The sequence below is a fragment of the Artemia sp. Qi Xiang Cuo genome, chromosome 12, assembly GCF_049724085.1.
Source record: "Artemia sp. Qi Xiang Cuo chromosome 12, ASM4972408v1, whole genome shotgun sequence".
In the NCBI taxonomy this organism is placed as follows: Eukaryota; Metazoa; Arthropoda; class Branchiopoda; order Anostraca; family Artemiidae; genus Artemia; species Artemia sp. Qi Xiang Cuo.
In genome coordinates, this window is record NC_142805.1 from 28,242,204 (window position 1) to 28,255,369 (window position 13,166).

Here is a 13,166-nt window from a genome sequence, read left to right on the forward strand (position 1 = left end):
AATTTTACGCGAGATGTTAAAGGTAATTATCCGGGGTAAATTTTCACAAGGATTGATTTATCTAGAGGATATATCCGTGGGGAGGAAAGATTTTTCCGTGGAGGTGGAGCCAGATTTCCTTGCATTCTTTAAAAAACGATCAGATCTTAATATGAGCGGGGTTGTCCCCTCTTAAACACCTCGCTCTTTACGCTAACATTTGAATTTTGTCCCAATTCTTTAAGAACTCCTGAAACACAAGGTTCATTTAATTAGAACAATAAAAAGCTTTTTTTTAAAGTACTAAAAAATTCTAGTGTGAAGAGCGAGGTGTTGAGGAGGGGACAACCCCCTCATATACGTATAGTTTCTGTTCGTTTAAGTTTTAATATAGCTTTTTGCTTTCAGTTGAAAAAACTTGTTTTTCTTTTAATTTCGAGAAGAAACAATGCTTGTGATAGACATAAAAATTTTATATAGTTTTCAATAGGGGCCTAACTTTGTAGTCAACTTATCTAAATCAATTTATAAGTTTTTGCAATAGGCTAGAAAAGATGAAGATAGGGGAAAAGTTGGTTTCTGATTAAAAATTAGTTTTTAATACTTTAGATTTTAAATCTTAATTATTTTAGTACTAGACTCGGTTCAACCAAAGCAAACATAAATTTAAGCTCTTTATAAAGTAAAGGTCTCTACTTTAAGCAGCTTGAGCGCAGAACGTATGCCACCGGTAAAATTACAATCAAGTGCACTTTTAATATATTTTGGGGCATCAAGTAAATAATGCCTACCTGATATGCCTCTAAAGAGTCCTTTACACAGTTTAAACACCCAAGTTTTAAACATCAATGATACTTTTATTCGACAGAATAAAAAGATAGTGTTGGCAAAATAGGTATGGAGTACCAAGTAAAGCTGTGTTTCCAGTATTTCTCCCTAGGCGCTTCCTCCTTGAGGTGATTAAATTGAACCATGTGCCATAAGTGCTAATACTGCCGCATTGATTATCAGTGGAACAAGATGAGAACAGTCAAGAGAAGGAGGTATTTGTAGAAGAGTTGTTGATGCCACATCGAATTTCGAAGCTGGTCTTTGGCGCTGCTACAGCCTGCCCTACAAGACTTAGTTATTCTTGCCACCTTGGCTATAGAGGCAATAAGGATAGCCGGCAATTCAGAGGGAGGGTAGAGGAAATCCTTATATAGTCCTTAAAGGCGCTGCAGCCTACCTTCCTAGTCCAAACATGGCTCCTCTTGAGATACCAAGTGAGTTTCAAAAGCATCTATGAGTTAATTTGGTAACTGACAAAAACAAGGATATGTATACCTTATGAGACAACTGACAAAACACATTAAATCTATGCAGTTGCAGTTTTAAAACTTAAAGTTGTAAATGAGACTTCGACCTTGAAATTGTAGATGGCAGAATTCAGGAGACATAATGCCAACCACTCATGTGTTGCCAAACAGGCTCGACAAAAAAAAAAAATGATCATAGACAAAAACAAAAGTTTTCAAAGTTGACTTAAACGTCTTTTTACACCGTTCCATTGTCACCAACACTCAGGAGAAGCGTATAACTAGAACTGGGAAAGCTCCTTAAAAAGGACCACCGAATATAAAACAAGCCTTAGTAGAGCATTTCAAACTTTGAAAGGAGTATAAAAATATGATACAAAGGATTAAAACACAAAATCTGTACACAGGTATTTCTAAAATGAAGAAATTTGCAAGATTTAGTTTTATTCATTGAATTTTTGAATTTCACGCTTAAAAGCTAAAAGGGAAATTCTGCTCCCATGTTTAAAATTGTTTAGAGAATTATGTTAGAGAATGGTATGCGAGCCGACAAGGCCAAAATGACCTAAACTCTGACTCAGTACAGAAACAATTTAAATCCTGAGACGGTGAAAAAACGAGTCATGTCTAAGATGAATTGGCTTGGTACAAGATTCACCCAAGTTTCACACAAGAGTTTATCTTGTTTCACTTGCCCTGATGCTCGGGCATTCAACCCTCATAGTTTCCTTTCGTTTCACTCAGGCTGCCAGAACTAGGACCGATATAATGCATATATTGCCTGGTCAAATATACATGTATGTGTCTATTGATTTCGCTAAACCAGTGGTAGATCCAGGGGGGCCAAAAGGGGGGAACCCTGACCCCCCTTCCCCCAGGATTTTTTCTGGCACCCTCATTACTTGTTTTTTCACTCTTTTTTTTATATAAATTTCTGAATTTGGTCAATTATTGTCGCCTTTGTCACATTGTCCCCCCCCCCAATATTTGGCTTATTGGTGCGCTTGTCACGTTACCCCCTACTCCCAGAGATTTTGCTCTAGATCCGTCCCTGCTCTAAACTCAAATAATTATTTTTCCTTTTTAACAAATTTTACTTACTACTGTAGTTCCTTATTCAAAATACATTTCACAAATGGTAACCCATTTCTACAAACGATGATATTCAAAGGTTTCTGCTGTTGTTAATTAAAAACCTGAGATTATTGTTGCGACATAGAAGTCCAATATCAAAGGCACTAATTGCACAAAATTGCACAGTGTTTGATCTTTTCATTTGGTGTAAAATAAGATTAATCAGCTTCAGTACTAGCTCCTGCTCCTTAATGGTTCTAACTCTTGCCTTGCAAGTAAACTGTATTTTAGGCTGCAGTAGCGAAGCAACTACTTTTAAGCGACAAAATAAACGGATATTCATATATTTCAAATGTAGATTCGGCAGTACCATCAGTTGCTTTTTTTGCTGAGACTAACAACTAGGGTACAACCGTGCACTACAACAGATTCACTTACAAATTGCCCATTTCAGAAGCCGAGTTTAACACCCTACCGAATACTTTCTATTTAACTGATGGCTGTTTTAGCCAATTATTTCAGATAGCTGATCAGAGATATTTAGATGATGATTGAGCATAATTACAGCTTTATTTCCATCTGAAACTGACAACGCTTCTCGGGACATATATTAAGATTAAATAACATTTTTACAATGTTTATCTTATCTTTTGTGAAAATATTCAGCTGTTATATCATACCTATGAACCAAGACCAAATGTTTGACGATGCCCGTTCGTCCCTGTCAGTTGTTGCGCGTTTTTACTCATCGTTCGTCTCTACCTATCGTTCCACGTTTTACTCACATGTTCTACCTTCACTTACTCGTAGCTTTCTTGCTCGGTTTCAATGCCATAACAAATGGTAATACTTACTACTATATTTGAGAGACTCCGCTATATTGGGAAGGACCTATTATATTATAATAAGACGCAAAAGATCTTTTCAAAGGCAAATTCCAAAGTAAGAACAAAAATATCAAAACAACTTGTAAATGTCAAAATTGTGTGAAAGCTATATAAGGCTCAAACTTTCTAGATAAGATTTATTTTATAGTTAAGGCTTATGTGAGTAGTTAGCTTGCTAGATAGAAAGCCGAGATAGAAAAGCCGAGTTTCAGCTATCGAATAATAGCAAAATTGTCTTCTTGCGTTTAAACACTAAAATCGTAGGGTTGCAGAAAAATAACAAACCAAGAACTTGCACAGGGAACATCAACTTTAAACTGTTAAAAGTAACATCAATGAAAAAGAAACGATCTTAGCTTCACTTTCATCAACTAAAACTATCTCCTTTCCAGTCGCTTTAGGCATCCTCAAAGCTAACGGTATTAACACCCTGAATTTCCGTAACTTCTGCTTTAAAAAAGAGAGAGAGAAAAATAACCTACTGTAACCATATGCTTACACTCACAATGAGAAGATTTATATTAAAAGTAATGTGGTTCGTAACCAATGCAGTACAAAAGTCACAAACATTATTCAGAACAAAAAGCAAGGAGATATGCCCTTTTGTGAGGATTCATCTTTATGCAAAAAAAAGGATAAATTTGAGTTTTATCATTGAAAAGTGCTTCATAATTCCCCACGAAGAAACCCCCCGCTTTTGAGAAAAATGCTATGGAATGCTATCCTTACTGTTCCCAGGATGAGGGTCTGCATGGACGAAACCCGTGTGAAATATCTGTTCAGCAAAGCATTCAACTAGCTTCTTGTCAACATCCTTCAAATCTAATCCTAGTTTCTTCAGTTCATCTGTTTCACTAATCTTCACCCCATCTATGAACTCGGCAGTAAGAACTCTCTAAGAAAAAACGATGTTAATTTTATCCACATGCTTTTAGTATGCCATGGTATGGCATGGTACGCCATGACATGTAAGACACAACACGGTATAACATTTTTCGGCACGACACTATATTGTTTTGGTAGAAGGTCTAAACCCTTTTTTTGTGGTTTTAATTGATATGATACTGAACTGAACTTTTTTAAGAGTTCCAACTTAAGCAAGGTATTTTCTTATAGTCTTTTGACTGCTAATACCATCATTGCTGGGGATAAACCTAAAAGGCACTGGCCATTACTTATTTTCTTGAAACAGGCAGGTTGGAACCACTGAAGCCATGTGTTAAGGTGCAGCTTTACTCACTCAACTGTTACAAGGCACCTAATCTTATGTTACGAAGGCGTGTTGTCTGAGGAATATTTTTTTCTAACCAATGAAGCTACTATTCATCTAATCTTCAGTCACAGTTTACTCCCAGAAACCCATTATTTTGCTTTACATAAAACAAAGTAATTTAAATTTTTTTTTTTTTGTTGAAATGAAAAGAACTATATTTATATTAATAGTCGAGAGAGGCAGTGACAACAAAGTAAAAAGATGAAGAAAAGGCTAATACAATCACAGAACGATGGTTACTTGTCAATATGACAAATTGCAAAGAGACAAGCGGTAAGATTATTCCAAATATGACAATAATTATTTGTAATAAGATGTTAAAGTAAAAACGAATTCGAAAAAAATATTCATTATCAACCATCGTCACTTTTCAATATTACATCAGTATGATAATAGTGAAAAACGAGAAAAATAAAACACTTTTGAAAGTGATTTTTACTATACTTTTGTTCTTCTTCCTACTACCAAAACAGCATTTTTTAATATTTTCATTTAAGTTTTAAAATCCAAACGCATATTTAGCATCACTGGTGTCAGATACCAGCTCAAAAAATTGGCGATCGAGTTTGAGGCTGATCAAACACAATTTCAGAAAAATAAATTTAGGTTTTCTTATATAAACTTAATAAATCGATACCAAATCTTTACTTCCGTATGTTTACTGTCATTACTACTGCTGACGAATCATTGCGGAACCAAGCCACCTGAGGCCAGCATAGCGGCGCACGCTCCTCCTTCATATCAATCAATTCAAAGCTTGCAACCCCAATTAAAGCATGGGACAGTTACCCCTAAGAATACCAAGTACCTTTAAAGTGTAAAATTTTCTAAGATTTGAAATATATATTACGCTTTTTTTCTTCATCATTTCTCTTTTCATAAAATTTAAATCACGAAAATCATGAAATCTAAAGCAATAATTCGCCACAACTCCATAGCTCCAATGACGAATTTCTCAATTTTTATGGTTGGAAACATTGCACCCCTGAAAAGTTACAATAATTTCTTAGACAACACTGCCTTGTCCTTAACATGAAAACGAAATGAAAATATTGAAAAAGAGGTCAATTTTTTTTAGCAAGAGTGAAAACAACAACAACAAAAAACTTTTTTGCATCAATTATAATAAAAATCCGCATATTCTGGCTTCATATCCCGGAAGTCTTTACCAACAGGAAAAAAACTAAAAAAAAAAACAACTAAAAAAACATTAAAAAAAAGCTAAAAAAAAAATACTTGCAATTAAAAGTGATAAAAAAAAAACACACAAATCATATAGAAAAACAAAGTGAAAACCGAAAGAATACTAACACCTAAAGTCCAATACTGTAATTTTTATTCTCTTTAATTTTTTACTTTAATTTTATTACATCCAAATTGTTGTAGTATAATGTTTATGTTGTTGTTTTTTTTTCTCTCCTTCTATAAATGTTTGTTCAAGCTAGTTTTTTTCAGTTTTTCTTTTTTTTTTCCTTTGATAAAGACTTCTGGATGTGAAGTCAAAATATTCGGAATTAAATTATTATTGGTGCAAAAGAGTTCCTTTTTTCCTTTTTTCACCGTCTAATACATAATTTTTACCAGTATTTCACTATTTTCCTTTCGTTTTACATGTTGAGTTGCAAGATAAAAAATATTTGGGTTAAATTGGGATACAATGTCTTTGCAACAGAGGGATTGAATCACTAACCCCAGAAAATTAAATGTAGCTTTATCCAATCCACTATGACAAGGTGGATATTATACTTTCAATAACTCCAAGGGCTATCCAGAAAGTAGATAATGTTTTCGTCTGTATCCTTAAGGTGCTTGTCTGAGGCGGCCATCTTGGTGAGTGGACGTTACGCCGCTCAGTCGGCAAAAGCCGTGCTAGTGATAGGTTTGTGTTGTGTCCCTTCGAGGTACAGTGACACTTTAAAACTGAAAATGCCGCTAACTGTGAGGTGTGTACAGCAATAAGGTTATTTGTCTGCAAAAAAACTATAAATCGTAGAAATCTATCTAGAGTTTTGTAAAGTATATGCAGACAACATTATCTCTGAAGGTAGAGTGCGCCAATGGTGCATTAGATTTAAAAATGGTCGAACAAATGTTCATGAAGAAGAGCCAAGTGGAAAACCCAGCATGGTGACTGCCGAATTCATCCTGCTCGTCAATTCAGCTCGTCAAACATGGTGGTTCACTAGTCGGTCACATCCTAATGGTGATGAAACGTGGTTTAACTATATGAAGTGTAAGACAAAATTGCAGTCAATGGAGTGGAGATACAAATTCCCAAAAAAACTGCTGAAGACCCCAGCGGATGAAGTTTACAAGGAAGGGATTGCCAAGCTCATTCATCACTATGATAAGTGCCTAAATTTAAATGGTGACTATATTGAAAAGTTATCCCTTAAAACCCCCAAAAGGCTGAATTGTCATCTATGCTTCATTCAAAGAAACATGCTTTTTGAACAGTATGTCTTTATTCGTCACAAAATCAACGACAAAGAAAAAAAAAATTCAAAATACTATTCTAGTGTACTAGGAAAAAAATGTACTAGGTACTAGGAAAAATTCCCTAGTGGACTAGGGAAAAAATTCTTTGAAGTTTGCTCTGGGTCCATTCCTGATAGTTTCATCGATCCAACAACAAGTTTTCAAGATGCTAAAATACCGGTAAATATTTCAAATCAGGATTTAATTCGCTATCTGAAAGATAAGTAGACAATTCGATCCGTCATTTAACGTTCGTTCCACTAAATATAAACGTATATTTTGGTGCAGCAATCCTATTCTGTACTAAACAATATATAAAGAACATTTTTAAGTTAATTATATTGAGCCGGTTGCTATTTATCGGTATATCAGAATCACTTCCAAATAGCTATGTGAATGTTTTAATTTTTTCACAGTTTAACGTTTCCACTCGATGCAAAATCAGTTTAGGTTTTCTATTTCCTTATAAAAACTCACTAATTTAAAACAACAAATTAATATTAATTAATAATACAGTAAAGTGTTCGTAATTAACGAAACGATTTAAAGAACGAACATCATAAGTCAAATAGTTCTGTAAGCCAGCACTGCATCACTACCATATTTTTTCACTGAGACAAAGGGTACGTGATCGCATCATTGCACCATCAGTTGCATATCAATGCACATCATTTGAATTAATTACTGAATAGTTAATTATATACGCTTGATAAGAAGCATCAAATGGTCTCGTTGCAAAAAAAAAGACATGATTTTCTTTATTTTTGGTCATGCCTAAAATTTTGTTTATCTAGCCCCACCCCCCACCCCCGAAAAAAGTCACTGTATATCCTTATTGGAATTTCTATAAAGAAAGTGTACCAGAGTTTTACTAACATTTTCTGCAAAATCCTAAAACATAGATTGGGGATACATACTCAATTCATCATTCTAAGGCAGGTTAGGTCAGACTCAGCAGCTTTTTGGTTTACCTAGTTTTCCTGTTTACCAAATTTTACGTCTTTTATGATATTCTTCCACCCAAGTGGCTCAGAAGATTCTCATTACTGAAGTGCATAAGAAATCCTCCTGGGGGAAACACTAGACTCAGACAAACGAAGTCTTGTAATATGAAGTTAACAGTTACAGCCTTGGAAGCTCACAAACCGATTTTTTCAACTGCTTGACAACTCATGTTTACGGGTCAAGGACTTTAGCATCCCTTGTACCACAAAAAGCTAGCGAGGTTTGATTCTCATATTTTCAAGTTTCCCCCATAATTGCAGATTATTTTGTCTTTTTGACGGATAGGATTTTCTTAACCAAAAATTCCCGTGAACATGCCTCCGCTAAATCCAGCTTCTATGATCTCACCAATCCTTCTTCGCTATCCGTTTTTTCCTGGTTCTTAGTTCAGCAGAGCCTCTAGTAGATCCTCCTTGATTATAAGTTTATTCTGGACAATTTCTCGTTTAAATCTAATGGAGTCGATCTGTCCATGCTGAAGTGCAATTTTTTCAATTTTCGATATGGGGTAGTGTAAACCTCTACTAAAGTGCCTTAAACCATGACAAATCGATCAATCTCAGGATTGTCATTCTCAAGCATTTTGGCCCTACCTTCAGTTAAAATTGATATTTTGCAAAATAGCAGAAAACAGTACTATGTTGTGGTGCGACCTTTTTTTTACGACAAAGGTCATAAATATTTCCATTTCTGATCAAATGAACCCTCTCTCAATATTCTACTTCCACTGCTTCGATGCGATCAACCCCGGGAAAAAAGGAGATACAGTAGTGGTGACAACTCAAAATGTAGTTTTCCTTCTTGTTTAACATGGGGGATTGTAAGACTCCAAAAAAAGACTGGTAAACAATGGCGATTTTAACAGTGCGCTTTTTAATTCAATTTACCTTCATTTTTTAGGGGTTTCAACCACTACTTTGACATTCTAAAATAAATTGTCCATTTAATTATAAATAACTGTTCAGTTAAGTCAAAATAAAAATTACTATTTCCAAAATAGTGTTAAATCGAACATATTTGACACTAGAGTTTCACAAAAAAAAAAAAAAAAATCTAGATTTTGGGTATTGTGGTTCGCCCTTTACTAGGTCAGCTGCATCCTCTATTTTATTAGCTGATTTTATTACTAGTACTTCCAAAAATCAGTTTAAAAAATCAATAAAAAGAATACTTACAACAGTTGTTAGGTCCCAATGAATTTTAGGAACATAAACATAAGACAAGTGGCTTAAATCCTTTGCACACTGTTCACCATTTCTTCCTTCATTAATGAAATCCAACTCTTTTGCCAACGTACCCTTCAGATCCTGAGAAATAATAAAATTTTATAAAAATGTATACTTGCTTAATAGAGAACTTACATAAGAATTTTTTACGTACAGTTTTAGTACTCGTTCCTTGAAGTTTATTTTTTCGCCAAACAAGTATTTTAAAAGATGCTGAATTAATGAATACAGTCAGGGTTTTTTTTTTGCTGCCTACAGTTTTTTGGTTTTTAGCTGCTGGAGTTCAAACCACTCAAAAAAGTAAAATAAAAAATGAAAAATAATATCATACCAGAAACTTGAACCCCAGAAGAGTACTTTTTCGGAATGCACACCTCTAAACATAAAAGACCCGACATTGTTTCTCTTACTTTCAGTTATAGCTTAGAATAGTAGTAAACAACCAAGAAACGAATCTGATATCATATGGTAATGTAAGGCGAAAACAGCCGGAAAAGATCAATACTAGTGGTTTCTAATGGTGCTTTCATAGAACCTTTCACATTAGCATAACTTACGACTCTACGTTACATTGCACAATCTTACCAAACATAGGTAATTTAGTAAACACACTGTCTTTCTATGGCGATAAATAGCAGTTCGAATAGGGATAAATCCTATTATTAGACAGTGAAAAAAACAATAAAAAATTTACTGGATATTTCCATCGTATGTACAGTGCAAGCAGACTCAATCTCTACATAGAATTTTACCTTACGTAAGCTTATGTTACGTCATGTAAAATTTAACACTGCAGCAACAAAATAAAATTCCCCTTGAAGAATCCCCCCCACAGACACCCCGGAAAATTCCACCCAAGGGTAAAATAAATAGCCTAAGGTAAATTACAACAAATAAAAAGAATGAATAATAAAGGGATTTTGGAATATTCTACGAATATTCCAAAACAGATAGAATATATCTATATTTTGGAATAAAATATCCTATAGTATGTGTTTTTATACATTAATTGCTTTCAAGTCTTTTTTCATTTTTTTTTGGGGGGGGGAGGGGAGCTAAGTTATCATAGCAGGGTAGGATATTGCTTTCCAGTTTTTTTTTTTGGGGGGGGGGGAAGTTATCATAGGAGGGTAGGATAAAGGTTAAGGAAAATGATCCTAAAATATAAAATTAGTGGCAATTGTAGAAGGGTCCCTGTGATGGAAGTTCACAGAGATATTAGACTGGGACTAAGAAGTACGAGTAATTACTTCCCGTGGACTTGGTCTGGTGCTAACAACTATAGTGCATGATACCAGTTCACCCCTTGCAATCGAGAACGCGTCCACTAGGCGTACCTTAGAACGTTTTCCTGTCTGAAGTACCTTTAATGGGCATTTCTAAAAATTTAATTTCAATAACTCGGAGTCAAACTCCAAGTCAAAATAAAAACAATTAAGAGAGACAGAACTTCTGGTTCCAAATAAGCAAGCGTATTAATTTCTTTAACCTTTATCTTACCCTGCTATGATATCTCAAGCCCCATACCCCCAAAACACGAAAAAAGAACAATCATTACAAAAACAAATCCTATAGGATATTCTGCATCATATATTCTACCTGTATTTTGGAATACAGGTAGAATATTCCAGAATCCTTCTTTTTCTTCATTCTTTTTATTTGTACTAATTTCCCTTTGGCTTCTCAACTTTGCATATGGGCAGAATTTTTTAGAAAGACATTGCCTTTAGGAGCTGATCTTTCGGAGAGGGAGGGGGGGGGGGAAATAGTCCACGGCGGGGTGGGTGGATTTTCAGCGAGGAAGTGAGCTAATTTTGCAAGGGTGGGGGATTAGCCAGACATCATACCAGACAAATGCGTTAAAGTGATTAGTGCTATGTATAAGAAAACATCATTGCAGATAAGGTAGGAAGAGGTGTTAGTTGTTGATTCGATGTAGAATTTGAGCATGATATGGTCTGGCCCCCGTTTTTGAGATTTGTTCTCAAGAACTTTCTTGAGGAACACAGTAAAGGCTAAGGAAAACCACAGAATTAAATGGGAAAGTAAAACTCTTCTAGACTAACATCATACAGACGATTTGAGAGTCACATAAAAATTGTTATTAAAATGAATCAATTCTTGGAGGTTTCGAGAGTTCGGGCTACTAAAATACGGCTACTAATCAACCCGTATATCCTAAGATTAACGTTGAAAAAATTAAGTCAAGCCGCTCATTTTAGGAATAAATGATGACGAAGAGCTGGTGGTAGATAAGGAGAAAATTGACCGAGTCGATAACTCCATTTATCCTGTGGCTTATTTATCTTAAATTAGTAAGGATGATAGATACAGTGAATATATAAAAAGCTCTAAGACGTGCGAAGCTTTTCGCAATTGAAAAAAACAATGGAAGAATATGAAATTGAGTCTTTGAATTAAGACTAGGATACTAAAAGCTCATACACTGATAATGATTAAGCATAGTTCCTAGGTCAAGGATGGCTCTGAATCATACGCACTTAGAAAGGTAGATGATGTTCTGCAGGATGTTTTCCAGAGGAATTATCTAAGGATAGTTTTAGGCACCCGTTTAAATATATCGCAAAGTAAGCTTTGCTGAAGATGCGGTTTGACCCCACTGCTATTTAGCAATTGAGCAGGGGCCAAATGAGAAGGAGAACGTCCTGAAATCATCTGGAAGGATTCCTAAAGAGGTTTAAACAAAGTAGAAACTTTACAGGAGAGGTTGAAGCCCGGAAAACTGGGGTGGACACGTTCAGCTGTGTTGACCTCAGGTGGCTCGGTGCTGGAGTGAGTTATCAGTAGCACTGAAGTAGGACTTCGGTTATTATTAGTGAGTGACTAACCAAACTGAAGCCAAGGTTGGTTCGGCGAAAGTGATCAGTTTTGGTCAAAGTGAATTCCATTTTTTTAGGTTTTAAATTTCACCTCGCTTGCCTTCAGGATGAGTAGATATGTAGTTGTAACTAAATGGATACAGTTGCAGTGACGTAATCAGGTCATAAGAGGTAGGGAGGTCCTTATGACTCGGTCAACAAATGTTTCAGTGGCTTTAGTTAAAGAACTATGCAGCATAGTCATCGGTGTTCTATACCAGAGTGCCCAAAGGAAATACTTTTTTTTGGGGGGGGGGGAGGAGGGAGGGACTCAGTCCTTCTCCCGTTAGAAGACCAAAAGTGTTCAATAGGTCCTGGATTACGAGTAAACAAAAAATATAATGTTTCTTATCATAAAAGAAGCCTTTCCACATCTTAGTGAGTAGGACATAAGACCGGCAAATTTTTTTCATATTTACTAATTACTACCCTAGAAAATTCTTTTTGGAGCCCCTGTAGTAACCTTTGAACTGACACCTTGTTCCTTATTTTTCTCTTTTTTGGCTTGTAAAACTAATAACTACTGCCATTGCAACTGAACCCCCCCCCCCCTCTCCCTTGTGGTACCAGATATGCCTTAGGCTATATACAAAAGCTTGCTGATTTTTTTATTTTTTTAAGTCGGCTTTATGTGACATTATGACCAAAACGTTGATGAAAATCAGCAAAGTTTTTTATGTATCCTATGGCTATATCTGGCTCCATTAGGAGGGAGGGGCTGGTGCGATCTTGCAACAGCAGTGATTACTATATTTGGCAAGAATACTGAATGGAGAATCGAATCGTATACAAATTTTTTTTATATAAAAAAAACTTTAATACCAAAAAATAAGGAACATTGTGTCGCCTTACACATTGAAATACTTTTCTGGAGCTCAAAATAGAACATGTGAGGGTAGCGATTAGTATTTTTGAAAAGAATGTTAAAAGACGCATTGAGTGGTATAATTTGGCGACACAAGTGGTATAATAAATGATGTCTCAGTAAATTAACTGAGACATCGAAAATTTATCGTTTAAGTCATGGATTTTTTTTTTCAATTTAACATATATTTTTACCAATTCCG

At 35.2% G+C, this 13,166-nt stretch overlaps 1 protein-coding gene across 4 annotated transcripts in view; it reads right to left on the reverse strand.

Annotated features, from left to right (window-relative positions):
• LOC148945963 (putative aarF domain-containing protein kinase 5) overlaps positions 1–13,166 on the reverse strand; it is an 80,153-nt gene that overhangs the window by 15,022 nt on the left and 51,965 nt on the right. For all 4 annotated transcript variants that reach the window (XM_089097862.1, XM_089097860.1, XM_089097861.1 and 1 more), the window contains exons 7-8: positions 9,170–9,301; positions 3,968–4,133 (exon numbers count right to left, since the gene is read on the reverse strand). In XM_089097862.1, the coding sequence (XP_088953988.1) occupies positions 3,968–4,133; positions 9,170–9,301 (298 nt within the window). The remainder of the gene's footprint in view (positions 1–3,967; positions 4,134–9,169; positions 9,302–13,166) is intronic.